This window comes from Caloenas nicobarica, chromosome 36, assembly GCF_036013445.1.
Source record: "Caloenas nicobarica isolate bCalNic1 chromosome 36, bCalNic1.hap1, whole genome shotgun sequence".
Lineage (NCBI taxonomy): Eukaryota > Metazoa > Chordata > Aves > Columbiformes > Columbidae > Caloenas > Caloenas nicobarica.
The window spans coordinates 446,609-472,375 of NC_088280.1; the positions used below are offsets into that span (position 1 = coordinate 446,609).

General features: G+C 67.8%; 4 protein-coding genes across 6 annotated transcripts in view; 2 read left to right on the plus strand and 2 right to left on the minus strand.

Moving 5' to 3' along the window:
• The first annotated feature begins 13 nt into the window (after nt 1-13).
• EIF3G (eukaryotic translation initiation factor 3 subunit G) lies at nt 14-3,918 on the plus strand. The gene is made up of 11 exons (XM_065654977.1): nt 14-97; nt 450-499; nt 1,422-1,514; nt 1,603-1,691; nt 2,378-2,437; nt 2,741-2,845; nt 2,926-3,115; nt 3,215-3,322; nt 3,399-3,535; nt 3,624-3,730; nt 3,833-3,918. Exons 1-11 carry the CDS (start codon nt 78-80, stop codon nt 3,846-3,848), a joined length of 975 nt encoding a protein of 324 aa, XP_065511049.1. The 5' UTR covers nt 14-77; the 3' UTR covers nt 3,849-3,918.
• A 230-nt stretch (nt 3,919-4,148) lies between these two features.
• LOC136000907 (uncharacterized) lies at nt 4,149-9,507 on the minus strand. The gene is made up of 14 exons (XM_065654905.1): nt 9,437-9,507; nt 8,604-8,774; nt 8,405-8,506; nt 8,087-8,137; nt 7,826-7,996; nt 7,285-7,361; nt 7,099-7,206; nt 6,892-7,015; nt 6,721-6,799; nt 6,509-6,638; nt 6,271-6,440; nt 5,777-6,085; nt 5,461-5,695; nt 4,149-5,325 (listed from the first exon to the last, which is right to left on the minus strand). Exons 1-14 carry the CDS (start codon nt 9,452-9,454, stop codon nt 4,218-4,220), a joined length of 2,853 nt encoding a protein of 950 aa, XP_065510977.1. The 5' UTR covers nt 9,455-9,507; the 3' UTR covers nt 4,149-4,217.
• A 113-nt stretch (nt 9,508-9,620) lies between these two features.
• The window catches only part of COL5A3 (collagen type V alpha 3 chain), a 28,366-nt gene continuing 12,219 nt past the window's right edge, over nt 9,621-25,767 (plus strand). Inside the window, exons 1-26 of one of the 3 annotated variants that reach the window (XM_065654961.1) lie at nt 9,621-9,750; nt 11,198-11,337; nt 12,225-12,423; nt 13,077-13,207; nt 18,138-18,305; nt 18,394-18,607; nt 18,691-18,853; nt 19,304-19,426; nt 19,532-19,666; nt 20,516-20,629; nt 20,704-20,862; nt 21,630-21,677; nt 21,794-21,835; nt 21,910-21,972; nt 23,732-23,806; nt 23,931-24,014; nt 24,103-24,159; nt 24,254-24,307; nt 24,405-24,458; nt 24,588-24,641; nt 24,738-24,791; nt 24,946-24,999; nt 25,085-25,129; nt 25,319-25,372; nt 25,490-25,534; nt 25,694-25,747. In XM_065654961.1, the coding sequence (XP_065511033.1) occupies nt 13,084-13,207; nt 18,138-18,305; nt 18,394-18,607; nt 18,691-18,853; nt 19,304-19,426; nt 19,532-19,666; nt 20,516-20,629; nt 20,704-20,862; nt 21,630-21,677; nt 21,794-21,835; nt 21,910-21,972; nt 23,732-23,806; nt 23,931-24,014; nt 24,103-24,159; nt 24,254-24,307; nt 24,405-24,458; nt 24,588-24,641; nt 24,738-24,791; nt 24,946-24,999; nt 25,085-25,129; nt 25,319-25,372; nt 25,490-25,534; nt 25,694-25,747 (2,037 nt within the window). In that variant the 5' untranslated portion in view covers nt 9,621-9,750; nt 11,198-11,337; nt 12,225-12,423; nt 13,077-13,083. Of the gene's footprint in view, nt 9,751-11,197; nt 11,338-12,224; nt 12,424-13,076; nt 13,208-16,466; nt 16,624-18,137; nt 18,306-18,393; nt 18,608-18,690; nt 18,854-19,303; nt 19,427-19,531; nt 19,667-20,515; nt 20,630-20,703; nt 20,863-21,629; nt 21,678-21,793; nt 21,836-21,909; nt 21,973-23,731; nt 23,807-23,930; nt 24,015-24,102; nt 24,160-24,253; nt 24,308-24,404; nt 24,459-24,587; nt 24,642-24,737; nt 24,792-24,945; nt 25,000-25,084; nt 25,130-25,318; nt 25,373-25,489; nt 25,535-25,693; nt 25,748-25,767 lie in introns of those variants that run through there. The other 2 variants (XM_065654962.1, XM_065654963.1) reach the window with 2 other exon arrangements.
• On the minus strand, nt 11,301-13,767 carry RDH8 (retinol dehydrogenase 8). The gene is made up of 6 exons (XM_065654980.1): nt 13,662-13,767; nt 12,935-13,096; nt 12,677-12,856; nt 12,503-12,596; nt 12,233-12,416; nt 11,301-11,525 (listed from the first exon to the last, which is right to left on the minus strand). The coding sequence occupies exons 1-6, from the start codon at nt 13,765-13,767 to the stop codon at nt 11,301-11,303; spliced, it is 951 nt and encodes a 316-aa protein (XP_065511052.1).

Genomic DNA, 25,767 nt, shown 5'->3' on the forward strand with positions numbered 1-25,767 from the left:
CCGCCGGAAGTGGCGCGGCGCTGCCGGAAGTGCGGCGCCGCCTTCCGGTCGCTGCGTGTGAGGACGGAGGGAGCGCGATGCCGACCGGGGACTACGAGTGAGGGGACGGGGACGGGACCGGGACCGGGACCGGGGAGCGGGCCTGGGGCCTGGGCTCGGCACGGAGAGGAGGGCGGCGGCGGTGGGACCCGGTGGGCTGCGGGTTTGGGGCTCGGCGGGCCGCGGGGGTGCGGCCTAATGGGCCGCGGGTGTGAGGCCTGTGCGCGGCCTGTGACCGAGGAGGGGACGGGGGCGGAAAAATGGGGTAAAAAACCCCTTGAGGGCAGCGAGGGGGGCATGGGGGTGGCCGGGACCCGGGGTGAAGGGGACACGAGGTGGCTGAGGGGACATGAGGGTCGCCGAGCGAAGGGATGGGGGGCAGTGGGTTGAAGGCTCTGCTGTCCCCACAGCTCCAAGCCCAGCTGGGCCGACCAGGTGGAAGAGGAGGGCGGAGAGGACGGTGAGTGTCTCCTGCCGCTTCCTTCTCCCTTTTATCTCCTGCGGAGGATTTTCCCGGAGGAAAAAAAGCAGCTGCTGCTCCTCAAACTGCCTAAAGATGCGTCTGCTCCTTGTCCAGGGCTCCAAACAGGCTGAGCAGAGCTGGGACAATGAGCAGGATCCCTCTCACCGTCCTTATTCCACCCATTTCAGCGGCTGGGGGAGCACAGGGGGTGGAGCAGCTGCTGTTTCACAGAATCCCGGAATGTCAGGGAGGGGAAGTGACCTCGGAAGCTCATCCAGCCCAATCCCCCCGCCGGAGAAACACCCCGATGAGGTTACACAGAACCAGGCGGGTTGGAATGAATCCAGAGGAGGAGACTCCACAGCCTCCCTGGGCAGCCTGCGCCGGGCTCTGGCACCCTCGCCGGGAAGAAGTTTCTTCCCATCTTGAAGCGGAACCTCCTGTGTTCCAGTTTGCACCCGTTGCCCCTTGTCCTGTCGCTGTTGTCACCAACGGCTCCATCCTCCTGACGCTCCCCCTTTCCATATTGACAATCATTAATGTCACCCCTCAGTCTCCTCTTCTCCAGCTCAGAGCCCCAGCTCCTCAGCTGTTCCCACATGGGAGCTGCTCCACTCCCTCCAGCATCTTCGTGGCTGCGCTGGGCTCTCCCAACAGTTCCCTGTCCTTGGACTGAGGGGCCAGAACTGGACACAATATTCCAAATGCGGCCTCCCCAGGGCAGAGCAGAGGGGCAGGAGAACCTCTCTGACTTACTACCCCGCCTCCTAATCAACCCCAGGATGCGATTTCTCGGCTTTTTAGCCTTTTTCTCTGCTAAGGAGAGAGCAGGACCCCTTCTCTTCGTGGGCGGAGGCTGCACCGGGGCGTGGGGCTCCCGCCGAGCGCAGGGGTGACTCTCCCCATTCTGTTCCCGCAGACAAATGCATCACCAGCGAATTGCTGAAGGACATTCCCCTGCCCGGGGTGCTGGGGGGCAGCCTGAGCGCCGAGGCCGAGCTGCTGAAGGGAGGTGAGAACAGCGGCAGAGCCTCGGGGGGGGCTGGTTTTGGGGCCCCCTGCCCCATGTCAGGCGTTGTCCCACTGTCCCCTCCCCGCAGGGCCGCTCCCATCCCCAAAAGAGCTCATTAACGGCAACATCAAAACCATCACGGAGTATCGTGAAGAGGAGGATGGGCGCAAGGTGAAGGTGAGCAGCCAGGAATTTGGCCTTTTTCCTGCCGCCAAACTCCCGTTTTTTGTTGCTTCCCACCACCAGATTCCCCTTTTACCTGCCACCAAATCCCCCTTTTTTCCTTCTTCCCACCACCAGATTCCCCTTTTTCCTGCCACCAAATCCCCCTTTTTCCTTCTTCCTGCCACCAAATCCCCCTTTTTCCTTCTTCCTGCCACCAAATCCCCCTTTTTCCTTCTTCCCACCACCAAATCCCCCTTTTTTCCTTCTTCCCACCACCAAATCCCCCTTTTTCCTTCTTCCCACCACCAAATCCCCCTTTTTCCTTCTTCCCACCACCAAATCCCCCTTTTTTCCTTCTTCCCACCACCAAATTCCTCTTTTACCTGCCACCAAATCCCCCTTTTTCCTTCTTCCCACCACCAAATCCCCCTTTTTCCTTCTTCCCACCACCAAATCCCTCTTTTTCCTGCCACCAAATTCCCCTTTTTCCTGCCACCAAATTCCCCATTTTTCCTTCTTCCCACCACCAAATCCCCTTTTCCCGTCCAGCGCCCTCAGCCCTGCCCCAGTGCAGGTCCCTGTTTCTCCTGTCCCGCTTCGCGCAGCCCCAAACTCGTCCCGTGTGAGGCCAAGGAGCGTCGGTTGCGCTCGCTCCCTCTTTCCTCCTGCGTTGATTCGGTTCTTTTGCGCCTTTCCAGATCATCCGCACCTTCCGCATCGAAACCAGGAAGGCGTCCAAGGCGGTGGCGCGTCGGAAGGTGAGGGAAATGGGTGAAAAGGGGGGAAATGGGTGAAAGGAGAGAGGGAAATGGGTGAGAGGAGGGAGGGAAATGGGTGGAAAGGAGGAGGGAAATGGGTGAGAGGAATGGCAATAGGTGCTCCAGGAGGAACCGTTTCACCTCCCAGCCCTCCCGTTCCTCCTCACCCTCTCACCAAAAGCATTTCCCTTCCCGCTGGCCCCTCCTGCTCCATTTTCAGCAGCCGTGCAAGTGGGGTCCCCCCTTTCCCCACCCCCCATTCATGTTTGGTTTTTTTTTTGTTTCCCCCCCCCGCCCCCCCAGAACTGGAAGAAATTTGGCAACTCGGAGTTCGACGCCCCCGGCCCCAACGTCGCCACCACCACCGTGAGCGACGATGTCTTCATGACCTTCATCACCAGCAAGGAGGTGGGTGGGTGGGTGCTGGGGGAGCACCCAGCAAGGGGGTGTCCCCGACACTCAGCGCTGTCCCCGTGTCCCCCCCCAAGGACCTGAACTGCCAGGAGGAGGAGGATCCCATGAACAAACTGAAGGGGCAGAAGATCGTTTCATGCCGGATCTGCAAAGGCGACCACTGGACGACGCGTTGTCCCTACAAGGACACGCTGGGGCCGATGCAGAAGGAGCTGGCCGAGCAGCTTGGACTGTCCACAGGCGAGAAGGAGAAGCTCCCCGGAGGTTTGACACCCCAAAATTTAGGGGGGGAAAAGGCGGGGGGGGTCGCTGCCTGTCCGCGGGCAACCTGACCCTCCCGCCTGTCACTTTTCCTGCCTGCAGAGCCGGAGCCGGTGCAGGCGCAGCCGAGCAAGACGGGGAAATACGTCCCCCCGAGCCTGCGTGACGGGGCCAGCCGCCGCGGAGAGTCCATGCAGCCCAACCGCAGGGGTACGGCGGGTTTCGGGGGGCGGGGGCGGCCCCCCGGTGCCCCAAATGACACACTTGAGCTCCCTCCCCACCTCAGCTGACGACAATGCCACCATCCGTGTCACCAACCTGTCCGAGGACACGCGTGAGACTGATCTCCAGGAGCTTTTCCGGCCGTTCGGCTCCATCTCCAGGATTTATTTAGCCAAGGACAAGACCACCGGCCAGTCCAAGGTGGGTGTTGGGGGGGTTCCCCTCCTTATGGGAGGGCTGTGGGGAGACCCCCCCACTCCCTCTCACCCTCTCGCTCTCCCCCCCGCAGGGTTTTGCCTTCATCAGCTTCCACCGCCGCGAGGACGCGGCGCGGGCCATCGCCGGCGTCTCCGGTTTTGGCTACGACCACTTGATCCTCAATGTGGAATGGGCCAAGTAAGTGTCGGGGGGGGGCGGCGCGGGGGAGTTTTTGGGGTGCTGGGTGGGGGGTCTGCGTGCAGCCGTCCCTGTCCTTACCACGCTGTTCCTCCTCCGCAGACCCTCCACCAACTGAATCCGGTGGTGCCGGCTCCTGGCAAAGCGCGGTCGGCGCTTCGAAATAAAGACGCACGGTCTGGTATGCACCGAGGTGTGGATCTCACTGGCCTGGGAACAGCCCCGTCCTTGTCCCTGTCCCCACGCTGTCCTTGTCCCTGTCCCCACCCCAGGCACCGCGGTGGGGCCGGTGGTGCCCGAGCCAGCGCCGTGGGGATGGTTTTTAGCGAGGAAAAAGAGAGATCTCTGCCAAAAAAAGGCGCAACGCAAGGCGGCACTTTCCCTTTCGGCTTTAATCACCGTTTTCCCGCGTTCCTCCAGCCCTTGCTGGGAGGGAAACGCACCCAAGGGCCGCGCCAACCCCCATCCCAGCCACTTTGGGGGGTTTTTAGGCCACCGGGCGCAGCTCGGCGTGCTCGGCGCGCTCGCCATCGGCGTTGCCGGCGCTGCAGCAGCTCGGCGCGCTGTCGGGTAGTGTGGCGTAGAGCAGCGGCTGCAGGCAGACGTTGAGGTTGACCAGGATCTTGCAGACCTGTGCGGCGGCATGGACGGCTCTGGACACGGCGCAATTCTCTGTGCTGGGCGCCAGCAAACGCCGCTGCAGGTTGAGATTCCGGAAAATGTGATACGGGAGGTAGGAAAAAGCGTAAAGAGCCACCCCGGCCGCCACCAGCAGCCCCACTTTGCGCTTTTCCGCCCGGCTGAGGTGAGGGTTGCGCCAAACGGTGCGGAGAACCGCAGCGTAGCAGGCGGCGGTGAGGAGGAACGGCAGCGCGCAGCCCAGCCCGGCCAGCACCAGGCTGTACGGGTAAAACCGCGGCAGCCGTGCCGGCACCGCGCTCCCCAAACACTCCGTGGTGCCCTCCTCCGCCTCCCGCAGCTCGGTGAAAAACAACGCGGGCGCCGAAAGCGCCGTGGCCAGCACCCAAACGGCCGCGCTCAGCGCCTGGGCGTCCTGCGGCTGCAGCCGCCCGCGCGCCCGCAGCGGGTGCACGATGGCGATGAAGCGGTTGAGGCTGATGCAGGCCAGGAAGAAGGTGCCGCCGTAGAGGTTGCAGTTGAAGAGGAAGCGTTCGAGCTTGCAGAGTGCCACGCCATAGCGCCAGTCCTTCGGCGGGTAGTAATATGCGGCTAAAAACGGCAGCGAGAGGGAGTAGAGGAGCCCGCTGACGGCGAGGTGGAAGGAGTAGACCGCGCCGCTGTGCCAGGAGCGCCTGGTGGCGGCCAAGCGGTAAACGGCCACGGCGTTGCCCAGCAGCGCCGGCGGGAATTGCGCCGCCAGCACCGGCCACAGCGACTCCTGGAAGGTGCTGAAGTTGCCGCAGCGGGTGAGCGGAGCCGCCATCGTGCGGCGGGGACACGGGGAGGGGTCCTGCCGATCACCCCCCAACCGCGGGGTTGTGGTTGTGGGCAGGGGAACGGGCGGAGCCGCCGGCAACGCGTCGGGTTTGGTTGGTTGAGTTGAGCCTTGCGCCGGGATCAAGGAGACCTTGGCCCTTTTGGGGACAGGGTGTTGCCTCCTGGGTGTCCCTTGCCTGGCTCTCGGGGTGCAGGCAGGGATCTCGGGGCGCAGGGAGGGATCTCAGGGTGCAGGCAGGGGGGTCTGTGTTCCTGCCCACAGCCCCACTCACCTTCCAGATCCGCGTTCCTCTCCTGTCCCTCCCCTCGGTGACAGTCCCAGGGCCACCCCTGGGGACAAGAGGCCGGCGGGGGGCGGAACTTCCCCTTCCCACAGGCAGCGCCCGGAGGCTCCTGCCCGCGCAGGCAGGGGCTGCCTGACCGCACAAAGAGCCACGGGGGTTTGGGGACAGTCACAGTCACCCCACAACCCCCCCCAAAAACCCAGCAGAGCCACAGGGGGGTCATTTCATGCCGTGTATTGCACAGGGTGGCCCTATTTCCTCTCCCCCTGCCTCCACAGTCCCAGCGCGTGGCCGCAGCCTCAGCGCTTCCCCTTCTTGGCACGTCCTGGCCGCCGGAAAATCATCTTCCCCTTTGTCAGCACCTTCCCTCGGCCCTTTGGCCTCGCGGCGCCGCCGTCGCTCCTCCCCCGGCCCGGCCGCTGGGTTTTTCGGTGCAGTTTGCGGCCGGTCGCCCCTTTCCCGGCACCGCCGCGGCACAGCGGGTCCCTCGGTGCCGCGTCTCCCTTCCCTGGTGCCGCAGGGCTGGGGGTGGGATCGCCCGGTCGGCTGTGCCGGCGGCGCTTCCGTAATGGCGCGGCGCCCAAGGAGCTTCGCTTCCGCTTGGGGAAGAGATCTTGGGGGGAAAAGACAAAAAACCAAGAGGTTTAGTGGAAAAAATGGGGTGGCAGGTGCGGGGCGTGGGGGTGAGGGGGTGTCAGAGCGTTTACTTTGAACCGAAATCACCGGGAGCTCAAGGTTTTGGTGTCATCAGCCACCGCCGGCATAAGGAGGGGACAATCGCGGCCCCCCCGGACTCACCTTTGTCGGGCTCCTCGCCCACCTCCTGCCGATAATACTCGGCATCATCATCATCACCGTCGCTCTCCGAGCGCTCGGCTGCCTCCGGCTGCTCCGGTGCGCCGGGGTCCTCGGCGTCGCTGTCACCATCCTGCTGCCGTTTCCTCCGCATCCCAGCCAGGCTCTTCTCCCTGTGGTGCCACCGCGGTGTCGGCAGCTGCCAGGAGGCTGCCGGATCCCCCGTTACCGGATCCCTCACCTCTGCGCCTCGCGCTGCCGCCGCTTGCGCTCCACATCCGCCTCCTGCTTGTGCCGCCGCTCCGCCTTGAGCCGCAGCTTCGCCTCCTTCTGCGCCAGCATCTCCCGCACCTCGCTCTCCGTCTTGTGCACTTGGAACGCACCGGGAAAAGGGGTGAGACGCCGCGGTTTGAGCCCCGGTGAGGCGCCGTCCTGGCGTTTTGTGGCACTTACCGAAGCCGTGGTAGAGGACATTGCCCTGCGCCAGTCCTTCCTCCACCTTCACGAGCTGCAGTGTCATGCGGGGGCCGATCTGCGGGAACGGGGGGGACACGGGGAGCCCCCAATCAGGCTCCGCGACACCCCCGGCGCGACAGCGACTACGGCGTCACCGGCGCCACCGACCTCGGTGAGGCGCACGGCGCTTTGCTGCGCCTTCATGTTGCCCCGGCCGGCATACGCCTGCGGCAGCTCCAGCGTGTTGTGGGTCCCGTCCTGCTCAGCTTCACTCTCCGAGAGGTTGATGTCCCTGCTCGGGAGGAGGGGACGCGTTTGGGGACGGGTCGGAAGGTGCCACTGGGACCTTTGTCCCCTCCGGGTCACCCCACGCACTTGACCAGCAGTTCGCTGATGTCTTCCAGGCGGCTCATGTTGGGGAATTTCTCCTGCAGCAGCTTCTTGAGGCCTTTGCTGACGCCCACGGGAACGACCTTCACGCTGCTGCGGGAGGAGGAGGAGGAAGGGGAGGAAGAGCCGGGACACGGGGGGTCCCCAAAATCAGGGTGGGGTGACACTCACTAATGCCTGAAATCGAGTTGCTGCGTCTCTGCGTTGTAGGCGATGAGCAAACAGCGCTTGATGTTGTTGAGGTTGACCTGGGGGAGAAAACGAGGAGAAAGAAGCGGAGAAAAGAGAAGAGAGAGGAAAACAAAGGAGAAAAACGGAATGTGAGGGAGCGGAGGAGAAAACAGGGAGGGACAAAAGAAGAGGAGAGAGATAAGAGAAGCAGAAGAGGAGTGAGAAAAAAAGAGAGAAGAGAAGGCAAGGAGAAGAGGGAAGGAGAAGAGAGAAGGGAAGAGAAGAGGAGGAAGAGGAGGAGGAGAAGGAAATATGAGGAGAAAAGAAGAAAACAGAGGAGAAAAGGAGGAGACGAGAGGAAAAAGGAATATTTCAGCTGGACGGAACCAGCATTTGGCCTCGTTAAATCTCATCCCGTTAACGATTCCTCAATGCTCCAGCCTCTTGAGATCCCTCACCAGCGTCACCCCCGTGATCAATACATCGAACCCTGAGCAACACAGGGGGACCGGGACCCCCCCAGGACCCTCCCCTCACTCACCCTGTGGACATTGATGGAGGGGAACATGTTCTGGAACATAGTGGCCATGACCTTGACCTGGATCTGCTGGAGCCCGAAGTTGCTGAGGACCAGGAGGGGGTGGTGGGTGAACTGCTGCTCGTGCATTCGGTGCCGCTTGAGGGACGACACCACGTCCTTGATGAGCGAGTACTGAGCGGGGGGGACACACGGACGCGTGTGAGGATGAGGAGGAGACGCCGGGGAGGAAGGTGGGGGGGGTTTCCGGCAAGGGGGACCCACCTGCAGCACCTTGAACGTCAGCGTCGGGCCCCCCGGCAGGCGGAAAAGCTTCTGGGTGGGGGGAAAATGGTGCTTGGTGCTGGGAAAGGAGCTGGTGCTGCCACCAGTGACCCCCCCCAGTCACCACTATGACCCCCCCAGTGCAGACACATCAGTGCGTTTACTTTGACTAAAATCACGGCACAAACTCAGCGTGATTTTATCATCATCTGCGTCTACAATTTTGGGGTGAATTCCCCCCAAAAAAAGGAACCGGAGGGACCCCCCTGCTCCGAATCCCAAAGGCTGTGAGGTTGGGCGGGGGGGGTCACTACTCACAAAATTGATGCTGGAGGAGGATTTACTGAAAACCAAGAAATGCGTCACCCCCAAGGGTCCGGCCACCGCCACAAAATCCTTCAGCGAGTTGTTTTTCCGCACCTGTGGCACAAAAGCGGCCAAACCCTCGAGATCTGACCCCCAACCCCAGCACCAAAGCAGGGGGGTTTAGGGCAGGATGTGCCCCCCCCCGGCTCACCTTGAGGGCTCTGGCGGTGAAGGGCTCCATCACCTTCCTCACGTCGCTCACCAGCTGCCGCAGGTTTTTGCCGCCGCGCCCGCGGTGGAAGACGAAGGAGTGGGGGACGGTGGCGAAGTCCTGCTGGGCCTGGTGCCGCGCGGCCGCGCGCTCCTTCTTCTGGTGCTTGCTCTGGGGGGGGCACACGGTCACTGAGGGGGGGACAGGGGGAGAGACCCCTCCCCAGCCCCTCCTGTGCCCCCCAGGAGGGACTGAGCCCCCAGTCCCCGGTAAGACCGGGTTCTGTGTCCCCTCCGGGAGGGACCGAGCCCCCAGTCCCTGGTAAGACCGGGTCCTCCGTCCCTTCTGTCCCCTCAAGGAGGGCCTGAGCCCCCAGTCCCCGGTAATACCGCGTCCCCCGTCCCCTTCTGCCCCCCCCAGGAGGTACTGAGCCCCTGATCCACGGTAATACCGGGTCCCCCGTCCCCTCCGGGAGGGACTGAGCCCCCAGTCCCCGGTAATACCGGGTCCCCCGTCCCCTCCAGAAGGCCTGAGCCCCCAGTCCCCGGTAATACCGGCTCCCCCGTCCCCTTCTGCCCGCCCCAGGAGGGACTGAGCCCCCGATCCCCGGTAATACCGGGTCCCCCGTCCCCTCCTGTAGCCCCCCGGGTTCCCCGCTCCCTCCAGACCCCCGAGAGGGCCCGAGTCCCGGTAACCCCGGCTCCCCCTGCCCGCCCTCCCCAGGAGGGCCCGATCCCGGGCCACCCCGACTCCCGCCGCCCCGCCGTGTCCCGGATTCCCCCCCGGCCGCCCCCCGTGTCCCGCCGTGTTCCGGATTCCCCCCCGGCTCGTACTTTGCTCGGCCGCCCCATCCCGCCGCCGCCGCCGCCGCCGCCGCCACCATGCGGCCACCGGCACTTCCGGTTACTTCCGGCGCGTCACTTCCGGCCGGTGCTTGCCGCGCCGTTGCCATGGTTACGCGGCCTGTTCTCCCCCCCAGCCCCGGTTCCGCTGCTCCCGGTGCCCCCCCCGGGACCCCCCCCGGGACCCCCCGGCCCGGTCGGGCCGTCCCTGCTCCCGCCATGGCGGGGGGGGCGATGCCTGAGGGGCCGGGACCGCCTCACCCGCCCTCCCGGCCCGGAGAACCCCCGGCCCCGGCGGCGCTAAGGTCAGTGCGAGGGGGCGCAGGTGGGGGGGTGAAATCACACGCTTTACTGGAGACCCCCCCCCCCAAAACCACCCCCCCCGGGTTTATCAACACCCTCAGAGACCCCCCCAACAACTCCGGGTCCTCCAGAGCCCACTCAGAACCCCCTGCGGGCTTCCCAGAGACCCCCCCCAATATCTCCAGGTCCCCCAGAGCCCCCTCTGGGCTCCTCAGGTCCCCCAGAGCCCCCCCCAACACTACCAGGTATCCCAGAGCCCCTTTTGGATGCCCCCTCAGGCTCCCCAGTCCCACAGAGGCCCCCCCAGATCCCCCCTCCGGGTTACTTAGAGACCCCCCCCAGAGCCCCCGCCAACACCTCCAGGTCCCCCAGAACTCCCCCAGAGTCCCCCCAGAGTCCCCCCAACATCTTCAGGTCCCCCAGAGTCCCCCCAACACCTCCAGGTCCCCCAGAGCCCCCCCAGAGTCCTCCCAACATCTTCAGGTCCCCCAGAGCCCCCCCAGAGTCTCCCCAACATCTTCAGGTCCCCCAGAGTCCCCCCAACACCTCCAGGTCCCCCAGAGCCCCCCCAGAGTCCCCCCAACATCTTCAGGTCCCCCAGAGCCCCCCCAGAGTCTCCCCAACATCTTCAGGTCCCCCAGAGTCCCCCCAACACCTCCAGGTCCCCCAGAGCCCCCCCAGAGTCTCCCCAACATCTTCAGGTCCCCCAGAGTCCCCCCAACACCTCCAGGTCCCCCAGAGCCCCCCCAGAGTCTCCCCAACACCTCCAGGTCCCCCATAGTCCCCCCAGAGTCTCCCCAACATCGTCAGGTCCCCCAGAGTCTCCCCAACACCTCCAGGTCCCCCAGAGCCCCCCCAGAGTCTCCCCAACATCTTCAGGTCCCCCAGAGTCCCCCCAACACCTCCAGGTCCCCCAGAGCCCCCCCAGAGTCCCCCCAACATCTTCAGGTCCCCCAGAGTCCCCCCAACACCTCCAGGTCCCCCAGAGCCCCCCCAGAGTCCCCCCAACATCGTCAGGTCCCCCAGAGTCCCCCCAACACCTCCAGGTCCCCCAGAGCCCCCCCAGAGTCTCCCCAACATCTTCAGGTCCCCCAGAGTCCCCCCAACACCTCCAGGTCCCCCATAGTCCCCCCAGAGTCCCCCCAACATCTTCAGGTCCCCCAGAGTCTGCTCAACATCTCCAGGTCCCCGCAGAGACCCCCAACACCCCCAGGTCCCCCAGAGCCCCCCCAGAACCCCCCCCCCACCTCCAGGTCCCCCAGAGCCCCCCCCAGCCTCCCCAAAGCCCCTCAGACTCCCCAACCAATAATATCCCCCAAGGCTCCCCCACCCCAGCCCCTCACCCCACAGCTTCCCCCAACTCCCCCCGCCCCCAATTCCCTCCCCCAGCTCCCCCCACATCTCCCCACCGGGCCCCCCCCCCCAACTCTCTGTCTCTGCCACCCCCAGGGCCACATCCAGCCGCCGGTGCCGTCCGTCTGTCCTGCCACGAGCGACGCCGGGGGGGGAGCACAGCGAGGCAACCGCGGAGGAGCCGAGCCCCCCGCCCCGTTCAAAAGGGGGTGACCCTGCGGCGGCAGCAGCCGCAGGTGAGGCAGCGCAGGGCGGCCATGCTGAGGTGGAACAGGGTCCCGTAGTGGAACAGCAGGCGGTAGAAGGTCCCGACCGACAGATCCCCCGAGGGATCCGCGTACTTGAGAGCCACCAAGGGCGTGTAGAGCCGGTTGGTTTGGGTGCGGAAAGCCGGGCGCCGGGCGCTGATCACGGTCACGATGGCCTGCGGGCGGAGAATCGGCAAATTAGTTGGGTTGGAAGAGCCCCTCAAGATCGTGGAGTCCAACCATAACCCAACCCCTGCACTAAAACGTCCCCGGGAGCCTCCTCTGTTCACCCCTCCGGGGATGGCGGCTCCAGCACTGCCCTGGGCAGCCTGTTCCAACGCCCCACAGCCCTTTGGGGAAGAAATCACCCCAAATTTCCACCCTCAGCCTCCTTCTCCAGCCCCTTCCCCAGCTCCGTTCCCTCCTCTGAACCCGCTTGAGCTCTTTTTTGGCCGGAGGGCCCCAAAACCGCCCCCAGGATCCGCGGTTTGGCCTCCCCGGTGCCCAGCCCAGGGGACGGTCACTGCCCTGGTCCCGCTGGCCACAGCGCTGGTGACACAAGCCAGGATGCTGGTGGCCTCTTGGCCACCTGGGCACACGCTGGCTCATGTTCAACACCGCCAGGTCCTTTTCCAGCCTCTCTTCCCCGAGCCTGGAGCTTTCATAGGGTTGTCATGGCCCAAACAAGCCGTTCGGGAGCACCGAGGGATCGCAGCGCCCGTGTTCCTAAATTTCTCCCCTCAGGCTGAACCCCCCAGCTCCCTCAGCCGCTCCCATCACACTTGTGCTCCAGCCCCTTCCCCAGCTCCGTTCCCTTCTCCGAACTCGCTCCGGCACCCCAGCGACCCCAAAATCTGCCCCCCACCTCCTCGCAGCCCCCCACCTCGGCCACGGCGGCCGGGCTCTGCCCCAGCGTGGTGAAGATTTGGTGGGACGCCGGCAGGTAGACGTCCTTGAAGTACCGCACGGTGGCTGCATCGGCGCCGGGGAATTCGGAGCGTGAAACCTCCTCCATCAGCTTCAGCTCAAAGTCCGTGTTGACAGGACCTGGCTCCACCATGGAGACGCTGCGGGGTGAGAGTGGGTGCTTGGGGGGGGTCCGGAGCCACTTTTAGCCCCTCTGGGGTCCCCCCCCGCGCTCCACAACACTCACAAGACGTTGAACTGCAGCAGCTGCACGGCCAAGCTCTCGCAAAACCCCTCCACGGCGAACTTGGAGGCGGCATAGACGTCGTTGAAGACGATCCCTGCGGGCGGAGAGGGGCTGAGCTCGCCGAGACCCCCCGCCGGGTGCGCCCCCCTCCACGGCGTGACCCCCAAACCTCACCCTGCAGCCCCATGACGCTGCTGACGACCACGATGTGCCCGTTCTGCCGCCGCTTCATGTCGGGGAGAACGGCCTTGATCATCCTCACGACCCCAAAGAAGTTGGTGTCGAAGATCCGCTTCATCTCCTCCACGCTGACGCTCTCCACCGGCCCCACGTGCCCCACGCCCGCGTTGTTCACTGCCGAGCGACACGGGGGGCGCTCAGAGACCCCCCCCAAGCGCCCCGTGGGGTCCCCCGCGCCCCACATTTGCTCACCCAGCACGTCCACGCGTCCCCCGGGGATGCTGGCCATGCATTCCGCCACTGAGCTGTCGCTGCACACGTCCAGGCGCTGGATGCTGAGCGTCTTGCCCAGCGCCGCTCCCGCCGCCGCCTCCAATTTCTCTTTCTTCCGCAGGTCCCGCATGGTGGCGATTACTGGGGGAACCCCAAACCCGCTCAGGGGGGACCCAAAAACCAGCGTGGGGGCGACCCCAGATGCCAGCCGGGTCAAGGTCAAGCCAGGACAACGTTCGTTAAGCTGCTTGGGTAATGTGGCTGTAAATTATCCCCTGGGACTAATCCCCAGGGTCAGTGGTGGGGCGCTGCAGTTGTGGGGATGCACGGCTCTGCGTGCGTGACAGCGGGTGGCTGTCCCCTGTCCCTGTGGGGCTGTCCCTTGTCCCCAGGGGTCTGTCCCAGGTCCCCAAGGGGCTGTCCCCTGTCCCGAGGGTCTGTCCCATGTCCCCAGCTCCTCTCCACCTGGCAGGACAGTGGGTGGGGGCCACAGAGACACCTCATCTCACTGAGGGGGGGTCTGTGATCTTGGGGCCACAGGACTTCAAGTCCTGGGGGGCTGCGGGGACAAAAGCTCCAGGGCCAGGTAGACAGGGACCCCCCCCCCCCAAACCCTGCACCTGTCCCCTCCTTGCTGGGACAGATGTGGGGCCACGTGTCCCCTCTTAGGACAATGCGGAAGGGCCCCCCCCGCCCCAGTTCTCACCCTGGAAGCGCTGCTGGGGGTCCTGCGCCAGCTTGACGGCCACGGCCAGGCCGATGCCGGAGGAGCAGCCGGTGACCAGGACGGCGCGGGGCGCGGGGGTGGCCATGGCTGCGCTGGCCCGCGCTCCAAAGGCTCTTATGAGATCAGGACCCGCCGTCACGTGGGAGCAGGATCAACCCCCCCCGGCCAGGGACAGCCCCGGGGGGGCCATGGGGCCGTGGGACCCCTCCCCTGCCCTTGGGGACACCCCCGGTGGAATGGTGACAGGTCACCCCCAGAGCCCCCACCAGAGACCACCCCACACCTCCAGGTCCCCCAGAGCCCCCCCAGAGCCCCCCAGAGCCCGCCCCACACCTCCAGGTCCCCCAGAGCCCCCCCAGAGCCCCCCAGAGCCCACCCCACACCTCCAGGTCCCCCAGAGCCCCCCCAGAGCCCCCCAGAGCCCGCCCCACACCTCCAGGTCCCCCAGAGCCCACCCAGGTCCCCAGAGATCCCCCCAGGACCCCCCAGCACCTCCAGATCCTCCCCAGGCTCCCAAGGTCCTCCAGATCCGCCCCCAGGCTCTCCAGAGCCCCCCACCAAGACCACCCAACACCTGCAGGTTCCCTAGAACCCCCCCCGGAACCCCCCAGGCTCCCCAGAGCCCCCCCAAGACCACCCAACACCTCCAGGTCCCCCAGAGCCCCCCCCCAGGCTCCCAAGGTCCCCAGAGCCCCCCCAAGACCACCCAACACCTCCAGGTCCCCCAGAGCCCCCCCAGGCTCCCCAAAGCCCCCCCACCCTGGACTCATCGGGGACCCCCCACCCAGTCATGGGTGTCCATGGGGAGCTGAGACAAAGTGGCTGAGGGTTTTTTTTTTGGGGGGGGGGGGCTGCATCACCCCCAAAGCCTGGGGGGGGACACAAGGGCTCGGTTGGGGGGGCCAGGGGGGCTGTTACTGCAGAGACGAGGGTAAATATTTGTTGGGAAATGGAAAATTTGGGGGGAGCGGAACCGAGGGGCTGTGAGTCAGGGATGAGGCAATGGGGGGGACTCCGGCCAGGCAGGTCCCGGGGGGGCAGCGGCAGCTGCGTGGGGGGGTCCCCAAAACACCCCCACCTTGGGGGGCAGCGCGGCCAGCGGCAGCTGCCTGGGGGGGTCCCCGAAATCCCCCACCCCAGGGACTCTGCACCCCAAAATCTACAATCTTTGCTGTGGAGGCGAGGCGGGGCTCTGCACCCCTAAATTTGCTGCAGGGCCGGGACTGGGAGGGGTCCCTGCACCCCTAAACGGGCTGTGGGGCTGGGAGCAGGTTGGGGTCCCTGCACCCCTAAACGGGCTGTGGGGCTGGGAGCAGGTTGGGGGGCTCTGCACCCCTAAGCTGGCTGTGGGGCTGGGAGCAGGTTGGGGGGCTCTGCACCCCTAAACGGGCTGTGGGGCTGGGAGCAGGTTGGGGTCCCTGCACCCCTAAACGGGCTGTGGGGCTGGGAGCAGGTTGGGGTCCCTGCACCCCTAAACGGGCTGTGGGGCTGGGAGCAGGTTGGGGTCCCTGCACCCCTAAACGGGCTGTGGGGCTGGGAGCAGGTTGGGGTCCCTGCACCCCTAAACGGGCTGTGGGGCTGGGAGCAGGTTGGGGTCCCTGCACCCCTAAACGGGCTGTGGGGCTGGGAGCAGGTTGGGGGGCTCTGCACCCCTAAACGGGCTGTGGGGCTGGGAGCAGGTTGGGGTCCGTGCACCCCTAAACTGGCTGTGGGGCTGGGAGCAGGTTGGGGTCCCTGCACCCCTAAACGGGCTGTGGGGCTGGGAGCAGGTTGGGGGGCTCTGCACCCCTAAACTGGCTGTGGGGCTGGGAGCAGGTTGGGGGGCTCTGCACCCCTAAGCTGGCTGTGGGGCTGGGAGCAGATTGGGGTCCCTGCACCCCTAAACTGGCTGTGGGGCTGGGAGCAGGTTGGGGTCCCTGCACCCCTAAACGGGCTGTGGGGCTGGGAGCAGGTTGGGGGGCTCTGCACCCCTAAGCTGGCTGTGGGGCTGGGAGCAGGTTGGGGTCCCTGCACCCCTAAACGGGCTGTGGGGCTGGGAGCAGGTTGGGGTCCCTGCACCCCTAAACGGGCTGTGGGGCTGGGAGCAGGTTGGGGGGCTCTGCACCCCTAAACGGGCTGTGGGGCTGGGAGCAGGTTGGGGGGCTCTGCACCCCTAAACGGGCTGTGGGGCTGGGAGCAGGTTGGGGTCCCTGCACCCCTAAACGGGCTGTGGGGCTGGGAGCAGGTTGGGGTCCCTGCACCCCTAAACGGGCTGTGGGGCTGGGAGCAGGTTGGGGGGCTCTGCACCCCTAAACGGGCTGTGGGGCTGGGAGCAGGTTGGGGGGCTCTGCACCCCTAAACGGGCTGTGGGGCTGGGAGCAGGTTGGGGTCCCTGCACCCCTAAACTGGCTGTGGGGCTGGGAGCAGGTTGGGGTCCCTGCACCCCTAAACGGGCTGTGGGGCTGGGAGCAGGTTGGGGGGCTCTGCACCCCTAAACTGGCTGTGGGGCTGGGAGCAGGTTGGGGTCCGTGCACCCCTAAGCTGGCTGTGGGGCTGGGAGCAGATTGGGGTCCCTGCACCCCTAAACGGGCTGTGGGGCTGGGAGCAGGTTGGGGTCCCTGCACCCCTAAACGGGCTGTGGGGCTGGGGGTTCCCGCCCCCCGGGCCCGATCCGGGCGCTGGTGCCGGGTCCCGCCCGTGGGCCGGGCCGCTCCGGGAGGGCGGGGGCTCCGGGGGGGCCGGTCCTTCCTTCCCCTCCCTCCCCGTCCCCTCTCGTCCCTCCCGTCCCCTCCCGCAGCCCCGACGAGCCCGCAGCGGGCAGGGCGGGTTCCGAGCTCCGGTACCGGCCACCGAGCCCCGGCAGCGGGCAGCGGTTCCGCGCCCCCCCGGCCGGGCATGGAGCCGCTGCCGGTGCTCGCCGCCCTCCTCGCCGTGCTGCAGGGGCTGCCCCCCGCCCGGCCAGGTAACGCGCACCGGGACGCCCCCCCCACGCCCACGCGTGTCCCCCGTTGCCGCACACCCCCGGTACCGCGGGGGGGTTTGGGGGCCACCGGCGGGCTCGGCCCCGCGCTCCCACCGGAGCGACGCGGGTGTCCCCAAAGGGGTCCCCGCTGCTGTCACGCGTGGGGGTGTCCCCCGCCCCCCCCCGCTCCTTGGGGACCCGCCACCGCCTTCAGCACCACGGACAGGGCCCGGGGGGGCCCACGGCGGCCACGGGCGGGGTACCCCTGGTGGGGGGGACCTGCGGGGATATGGGGTTCGGGGGGTCCCCTGTGGGGTGACACAGTGGGTGACACGGTGGGTGACAGTGCCCCCCCCACCCCCAAGGTATAGGTGTTCCCTTGAGAAAGGAGCCCCCCCCGGGGCAGGGTGCACCCCCCAGGCCCCCTGGCAGAGCTGCTGCCCCCACGGTGGGGGTTCAGGCGGGGTGGGGGGACCCCGGACGCCTGGGTCCCCTGGCTGGCCAGGGGGCAGCGCTGTGTCAGGGGGGGTGTCTGGGGGAGCACTTGAAGCGTCACTAACAGGATTAGCACCAGCGTGGGCTCCCCGAGGCCATGGGGGGGCTGTGCCCCCCCCCAAGACACCCTTTGGCTTTACGGAGCCGCTGGCACCCCCGTGCCCCCCCCAGCTCCCTGAGCCCCCCACGCCCGGCTCCGGCATCCGGAGGGGCCACTCCAGGGCCACCCGCTTGCCCTTTATGGGGGGATTCCCAGCCCGGGCAGGGGGGGGGCGCCCCTCATCACCCCCCCCCTCCCTGGGGAACCCCAGCAGGAAACCGGCCCCATGTGCGGGGGTCAGGAGGGCCTGAGAGCCAGCTGGGCCGGGGCGGGGGGGTCAGCGCGTTCCCAGCCCGGCCCTGGCCTCTGGTGGCCCCAACCAGGCTTGGGGGGGGGGGGGCGCTGAGAGTAATTTGGGGTGCCCCCCCACCCCCCGATCCTGCTGCCGGGCCTGCCCAGACAGGTCCGTGCGGCGGGGGGGTGGGCGCTGCCGTGGGCGGGGGGCCCCGCGCTCTCTGATGTGGCTGCAGCCGCAGCCCCCCCACGCACACCTGGCTGTGCCGGATTAACCCTCCATGGTTGGGGTCTGTCTCTCTGCGGGGGGGGGGGGGGCGACACTGGCACCCCAACCTCCCCACACCCCCAGTTGGGTGCAGCCGAGGGGTGACGGGGGGGGGTCTCCTGTAGGTGACCCGTGTTGTGGGGTGCACCCGCGTTATCGTGGGGTGCTCCAGTGTTATCGTGGGGCGCTCCCGTGCGGGGGGGGTGCAGAGCGAGCCCAGGGGCGGAGGAATGTGGGGAAGGAATGTGGCGGCCCCCCCGGCCCCCCCCTGGCCCTTGAACCCACACAGCTGCCTGGCCCCGGGCCGGCCCGGCTTGGCCACCGCATGCAGCTGGATGGGGCCGCGGCCTCGCTGTGGCCGGGGGGGTGTCACCGGAGGGTCCCCACCCCCTGACGTGTCCCCCGTTGTCCCCGCAGCGGTGCCCGTGGACGTGCTGCGGACGCTGGGCATGCAGGACGGCCGGGACGGCGTCACCGTCACCGCCGGCATCTGTCCCCAGCGCCCGGGGACGCAAGACCCCGACTTGGCTTTCCGCGTGGACAACCGCACCCAGCTCAGCGCGCCCACCCGCCAGCTCTTCCCCGGTACGGCACCCGCGGCTCGCGGCTCCTTTTGGGGTGCACAAGCACCTCTGGGGGTTCCTCATTGTCCCCTCCCCGCCCCGCTTGGCAGGCGGCTCTTTCCCCGAGGACTTCGCCGTCCTGGCCACGGTGCGCGCGCGGCGCGGGGGACAAGCCTTCCTGCTCTCGGTGTACGACGAGCGCGGCGTCCAGCAGCTGGGCGTGGAGATCGGCCTCTCGCCCGTCTTCCTCTACGAGGACCAACAGGGACGGCCGCCCCCCGAGCGCTACCCCGTGTTCCGCAGGGTCAACCTGGCCGATGGCAGGTGAGGGACAACGGGGACAAGGAGGGGACACACGCGGGGGGTCCGCGGGTCCGTTTCGCTGCCACCGAGTCCCGTGTCTGCAGGTGGCACCGCGTGGCGTTGGCCGTGGAGGGCACCAACGTGTCCTTGCTGGTGGATTGTCACCTCCTGGCCACGCTGCCGCTGGAGCGGGGACCTCAGCCCCTCGTTAGCACCGAGGGGGTGACGATTTTTGGGGCCCGGCTCTTGGACGAGGAGGTTTTCGAGGTGCGTCCCTCCCCAAATCTGCGTCCCTCCCCAAATCCACGGCCCAGAAGCTTTGGCTGGCCCTGGTACGGAGGGCTCTGGGGAAGGGGGGGGACCCAGTTGTGCTGGGGGCTGCTCCCTGTCCCCAAGGGGTGTCCCTGTCCCCAAGGGGTGTCCCCATCCCTGTGGGGTGACCTGATTCCTCTCCCTGCCTTACCACCCGCTGCAAATGTCAAGGCAAAGAGACGGCATTGAGACGAGCGGGGGCTTCCCCCCCGCAGCCCTTTTTGTCCCCAGCAGGCAGACAAGTGTCCCTTTGTCCCCTTTCCCCCCCACACACCCCCCACCCGAGCCACCCCTGGCTCTTGCACCCGTATCCAGGGCGTGCGTGGGCACCCGTTGGGCCCGGCACGCGAGTTTGGGGGTTCGACCCCACCACCCCCTCGTGTCCCCCCTTTTCTTTTGCCGCAGGGTGACGTGCAGCAGCTGCTGTTGGTGGCCGACCCCGAGGCCGCCCGCTCCTATTGCCACCTCTACATGCCCGACTGCCACCAGCCCCTGCTCTACCCCCTCCTCGCGCCCTTCCCAGAGGAGGTGAGCGCCCAAACCGGGGAGGGGGAAGGCCGGGACCCCGTGGAGCTCCATGGCGGGGGCTCACAGGGCCCCTGACACCCCCATTTCTGTCGCCGTCCCCTGCAGAGTGACCTGGAGCCCACGGCTGCCCCGCGGAGGAAAGGCAGGAAGGGGAAAAGGAAGGGCAAGGGCAAGAAGAGGAGGAACAAGGAGCTGCCGGAGCAGCACGAGGCCTCCGCACCCTCTGTCACGGCCAGCCAGGTAGAGAACGCAACTAACTAACCCGCCTCTGTGGCTGGTTAACCCGCCCCGGTTAACCTGCGGCGTGCCGGCGCTGCCACGGCTCAGCTCCTCGCACCGGCACCCGAATCTGGCTTCAAATCCCAGCGGCTCCGGGTACGTGTGGCCCAAGCCGAGCCTGCCGCGTCCCGGAGCCGTGTGTGAAGCTCCTGCTTCATCTTTGCACAATTTGGGGCAAAACGGGCTGGTTTCAGCCGCCCTGGCCTCTGCAGAGCCAAACCTTTGGGTCTGTTGGACATGGCTGCCGGGTTTTGGCCAGAGCGGCTCCTCCCGGCGATTTGGGGTAGCCCGGTGGCCAGCGTGTCCCCAAGACGATGCTGAGCTGTCCCCACGGCTCCTGGCCCTGGGGGGCAGCGCCCCCACCTCTGCCTTTGGCTCTATTGGCTCTGGAAATGGGTCACGGCTGCAGCTGGGGACGGTGCCGCCGGCCAACGGTGGCCCTGGGGACGGTGGCCCCTCCTGCCGATGACTCAGCCTTGGCCCCTGCGAGCGGGGAGAGACCCGGCGAGGGGTGGCCGTGCTCCAGGTGCTGCTCGGAGCCAAGATTTGGGGGGGGAACGGCCGCCCCCGCGCCCCCAAGCAGCAGCTGCCCAGCCCTGGCTCACCGTCCCAGGGCTTTGTCCCAAAAGGGGGAACGGCACCGCTGTCCCCAATCCAAGCAGGGCATGTGGCGGGGTGGGGATGTCCCCAATCCGCTCGTGACCCCCCCCAAAAGCATCCCCTGGTCCTGCGGGACCCCCCGAGGGGTCAGCACCTCCCTCTGCCGCAGCGCTCCCTTCCTCACCCCGCGCCCTTTCCGCATCGCCCAAGGCCAGCGCGCCCACGCCGACGGCACCGTCCCCGGCGGAGAGCTCCCTGTCACCGGTCCCCTCCGGCCTTGTCACCACCGTCAGCGTCACCCTGAACGGCACCGACCCCTTCGAGGTACCGCCGGGGGCTGGGGGAGGCAGGGGAGGTTCCCCCCACCTTGTCACCCCCAACGTGTCCCCGTCCCTTAGGACGCTGGTGAGGAGCTCGTGCTTGAACTTGAGGACAGGGACGCCGGGGGCGGCAGCGCGGAGCTGCCGGGCTATGAGGACGATGGTGACGGGGACCCTGCGAGCCGGGAGCGGTTCGGCCCCGCCGAGCGGGAGGGGACGGTGATCCAGGCTGCCCAGGTGACACTGGGGACGGGGACAGGGACCCCCCGGTTATGGCCGGCTGAGCTGGGGCTACGGGATGGGTCTGGGGGCCATGGGATGGGGTCAGGGGCCACAGGATGGGTCTGGGGGCCATGGGATGGGGTCAGGGGCCACGGGACAGGGTCAGGGGCCACAGGATGGGTCTGGGGGCCATGGGACGGGGTCAAGGGCCACAGGATGGGTCTGGGGGCCACGGGACGGGGTCAGGGGCCACAGGATGGGTCTGGGGGCCACGGGACAGGGTCAGGGGCCACAGGATGGGTCTGGGGGCCACGGGACAGGGTCAGGGGCCACAGGATGGGTCTGGGGGCCATGGGACGGGGTCAGGGGCCACAGGATGGGTCTGGGGGCCACGGGACGGGGTCAGGGGCCACAGGATGGGTCTGGGGGCCACGGGACAGGGTCAGGGGCCACAGGATGGGTCTGGGGGCCACGGGACGGGGTCAAGGGCCACAGGATGGGTCTGGGGGCCACAGGACAGGGTCAGGGGCCACAAGATGGGTCCAGGGGCCACAGGATGGGTCCAGGGGACATGGGATGGGGTCAGGGGCCACGGGATGGGTGCAGGGGACATGGGATGGGGTCCAGAGCCCACAGGATGGGGTCCAGGGGCCACAGGATGGGTCTGGGGGCCACGGGATGCGGTCAGGGGCCACAGGATGGGTGGAGGGACCACGTAGATGGCTCAAAGCCGTCACCCCAGCCCGGCTCTCGGCCGTTTCACCCCCCCCCGTGTTTTTCAGGAGCCCAGTCTGAAGGGGCAGAAGGGCGAACCAGCCATCGTGGAGCCGGTGAGTGGGGCACGGCCCCCCCAAAAAGGGCCACGTGGCCCCCAGCCCTCCCGTGGCACCCCGGGGCCACTGTGGGAGACGGCTGGCAGGACAGGGCTCGCTCTCTTCTCCTTTAGGGTCGGCGATTCGAGGGGCCGCCGGGACCCCCAGGCCCTGCGGTGAGGAGCGAGGTGGGGCGAGGGGGGAACACGGGAGATGCCGAAGCGTTAACGAGCTGCTGTGTTCTCCGCAGGGGGAAACGGGCCCCCTGGGACCACCGGGACTCCCAGGGCTGCCCGGGGACCCCGGGGATCAGGTACGGAGGAGACGGGGGGGCTGTAATGGGGCTGTGATGGGGCGGAGGGGGCTGTGATGGGGCTGTGATGGGGCAGGGGGGGCTGTGATGGAGCAGGGGGGGCTGTGATGGGGCTGTGATGGGGCGGGGGGGCTGTGATGGGGCAGGGGGGGCTGTGATGGGGCAGGGGGGCTGTGATGGGGCAGGGGCAGCTGTGATGGGGCTGTGATGGGGCAGGGGGGCTGTGATGGGGTGGGGGGGCTGCGACGGGGCACGGGGGGCTGTGATGGGGTGAGGGGGGGCTGTGATGCGGCTGTGATGGGGCAGGGGGGCTGTGATGGGGTGGGGGGGCTGTGATGGGGCTGTGATGGGGTGGGGGGGCTGCGACGGGGCAGGGGGGGCTGTGATGGGGCTGTGATGGGGCAGGGGGGCTGTGATGGGGCAGGGGGGCTGTGATGGGGCTGTGATGGGGCAGGGGGGGCTGTGATGGGGCTGTGATGGGGCAGGGGGGCTGTGATGGGGCAGGGGCGGCTGTGATGGGGCTGTGATGGGGCAGGGGGGCTGTGATGGGGCAGGGGTGGCTGTGATGGGGCAGGGGGGCTGTGATGGGGCAGGGGGGCTGTGATGGGGTGGGGGGGCTGCGACGGGGCACGGGGGGCTGTGATGGGGCGAGGGGGGGCTGTGATGCGGCTGTGATGGGGCAGGGGGGCTGTGATGGGGTGGGGGGGCTGTGATGGGGCTGTGATGGGGTGGGGGGGCTGCGACGGGGCAGGGGGGGCTGTGATGGGGCTGTGATGGGGCAGGGGGGCTGTGATGGGGCTGTGATGGGGCGGGGGGGCTGTGATGGGGTGGGGGGGCTGTGATGGGGCTGTGATGGGGCAGGGGGGCTGTGATGGGGCAGGGGCGGCTGTGATGGGGCTGTGATGGGGCGGGGGGGCTGTGATGGGGCAGGGGGGCTGTGATGGGGCTGTGATGGGGCAGGGGGGGCTGTGATGGAGCGGGGGGGCTGTGATGGGGCTGTGATGGGGCAGGGGGGCTGTGATGGGGCAGGGGCGGCTGTGATGGGGCTGTGATGGGGCGGGGGGGCTGTGATGGGGCAGGGGGGGCTGTGATGCGGCTGTGATGGGGCAGGGGGGCTGTGATGGGGTGGGGGGGCTGCGACGGGGCACGGGGGGCTGTGATGGGGCGAGGGGGCTGTGATGGGGCTGTGATGGGGCGGGGGGGCTGTGATGGGGCAGGGGGGGCTGTGATGTGGCTGTGATGAGGCAGGGGGGCTGTGATGGGGCAGGGGGGGCTATGATGGGGCTGTGATGGGGCAGGGGGGCTGTGATGGGGCAGGGGGGGCTGTGATGGGGCTGTGATGAGGCAGGGGGGCTGTGATGGGGCAGGGGGGGCTGTGATGGGGCTGTGATGGGGCAGAGGGGGCTGCGACGGGGCAGGGGGGGCTGTGATGGGGCAGGGGGGCTGTGATGGGGTGGGGGGGCTGCGACGGGGCACGGGGGGCTGTGATGGGGCAGGGGGGGCTGTGATGCGGCTGTGATGGGGCAGGGGGGCTGCGATGGGGCAGGGGGGGCTGCGACGGGGCAGGGGGGGCTGTGATGGGGCTGTGATGGGTCAGGGGCCTGTGACGGGGTCAGAGCTGCCCCGCGGCAGGGCCGGGGGGGCCGCAGTGTCCCGGCGCGTGCCGGTGCGCGCCGGGGCGATGGGGCTGCAAGCCCTGACCTGACAGCCCGTGACAGCGCGGTGACGGCTCGTCCCCCCCCTCGCCCCCCCACGCCAGGGTCCCGCCGGACGGCCGGGGCTGCCGGGAGCCGACGGGATCCGTGGCCCCGCGGGGACCATGATCATGTTGCCCGTGAGTTTTGGGGACGGCCAGGACCCTCGGGGACAGCTCTGGACGTGACACCGAGCTGGCTGCCCCGGGGCGGGGGGGCTCTGGGCTCCCCCCACCCCTCACCCTGCTCCATACCCCCCCCCAGTTCCAGTTTGGGGGGGACTCCCTCAAGGGTCCCACCGTCTCTTTCCAAGAAGCCCAAGCCCAAGCGATCCTGCAGCAGGCGAAGGTACAGACCCCCCCAAGACCCCCCTAATGCCCCCCCCCCAAACCAGCCCCCCCATTTCCCCTCACCCCCTCTTCCCTTCTCCCCCCAGCTCGCCATGAAGGGCCCCCCAGGTCCCATGGGGCTGACAGGCCGCCCGGGACCACTGGTGAGTACTGGGCCAATGTGGAGTGTGTGTCCCCCCCCTCCAAAATGCATGTCTCAAACCCTCATGGGGGGGTCTCCGTACTTTGTTTTTGTAGGGTCTACCTGGACACCCAGGCCTGAAAGGAGACGCAGGGGACATGGGGCCGCGGGTGAGAGAAGAGGGGTGGGGGGTGACCCCCCTGGGAGGGGGCTAGTGAGCCCTGACCCCCCCAAACCCTGACCCCCCCCCCCGCTTTTCTCCATCAGGGTCCCCGGGGGTTGCAGGGGCCGCCGGGGCCACCGGGGAAACTGGGCAGACGGGTAAGAACTGGAAGGGTTGGGGTTTTGTCACCCCCAAATGTCCCTGCTCAGCTGTCACAGTGCCCCTTTTCGAGGGGGGGGCTCTGAGTTTCGGGCCCCTTCCCACCCCCCCCTCGACTCGTCTTGCAGGGTCGCGCTGGAGCCGACGGTGCCAGGGGACTCCCGGGGGACACTGGCCCCAAGGTCTCGCACGGGGGGTGACATCGGTGCTGGGGGGGCTCGTTGCGGCGGCGGGGGGGGGACAAGAGCTCATCCTGATGCTTGTCTGACCCCCCCCAGGGTGACAGGGGCTTTGACGGGCTGCCGGGGCTGCCGGGAGAGAAGGGCCACCGGGTAAGTGGGACCTCGGCATGTCCCCTCCTGTCACCCGCTGTCCCCACGCCCCCCCTCACCCTCTGTCTTGGGCAGGGTGATGTGGGGGGGCCTCAGTGTGTCCCCTCCTGTCACCCTGTCCCCACGCCCCCCCCTCACCCTTTCTCTTGGGCAGGGTGACGTAGGGAAGCCAGGACCAGCTGGCCCCCCCGGGGAGAAAGGCGCCAAGGTGAGGAGCGTGGGGGGGGGACAGGGAAGGATCGGCCCCTTGGTGCTGGGGGGGACACATTCAGCTCCGCTCTGTCCCCCCCCAGGGCTCCGATGGCCTCCCGGGACCTCGGGGACAGCCGGGGGAACCCGTGAGTACCCGGCCTGGCTTCTCCCCCAGCCCAAAGAGCGGCGGAGGGGGGGGCGCAAGTTTGGCCCCCCCACTTTCTCCCTGCAGCTTTTTGGGGAAGAGATTTGAGCACAAGACTCCCCCACCCCGGGGGAATTTGGGGTGCTGGGGTCACCCGAGCCCCCCCTGACCCCCCTGTCCCTGTCCCTAGGGTGCGCGAGGCCTGATCGGCACCCGCGGCCCCCCCGGCCCCCCTGGCCCACCGGTATGAGACGCCTGTCCCTCTGTCTGTCTGTCTGTCCGTCCCCAAGGGGCTTTGTCTCTGTCACCCGTCGCCTTGGGGCGCGGTGTCACCCTGACCCCCCACCCCGTTCCTCCGCAGGGTGCCAGCGGCATCGACGGGGCGCCGGGGCCCAAAGGCAACGTGGTGGGTGGCACTGGGGGCCCCCCCGGGCGCCCCCAGCCCGAATTAAGCTAGGAAGGGGGGGGGGCAGTGGTGCTGGGTGCCTTTGGGGAGTGCTGGGGGTCGGGGGGGGTCTGAGGAGGGTTTTTTACTGCGCTGATGGACTTTGTGCCCCCCGCCCAGGGAATCCAAGGGGAGCCGGGACCCCCGGGACAGCAAGGGAACCCTGGGCCGCAGGTACCGCTGGTGCTGGGGGG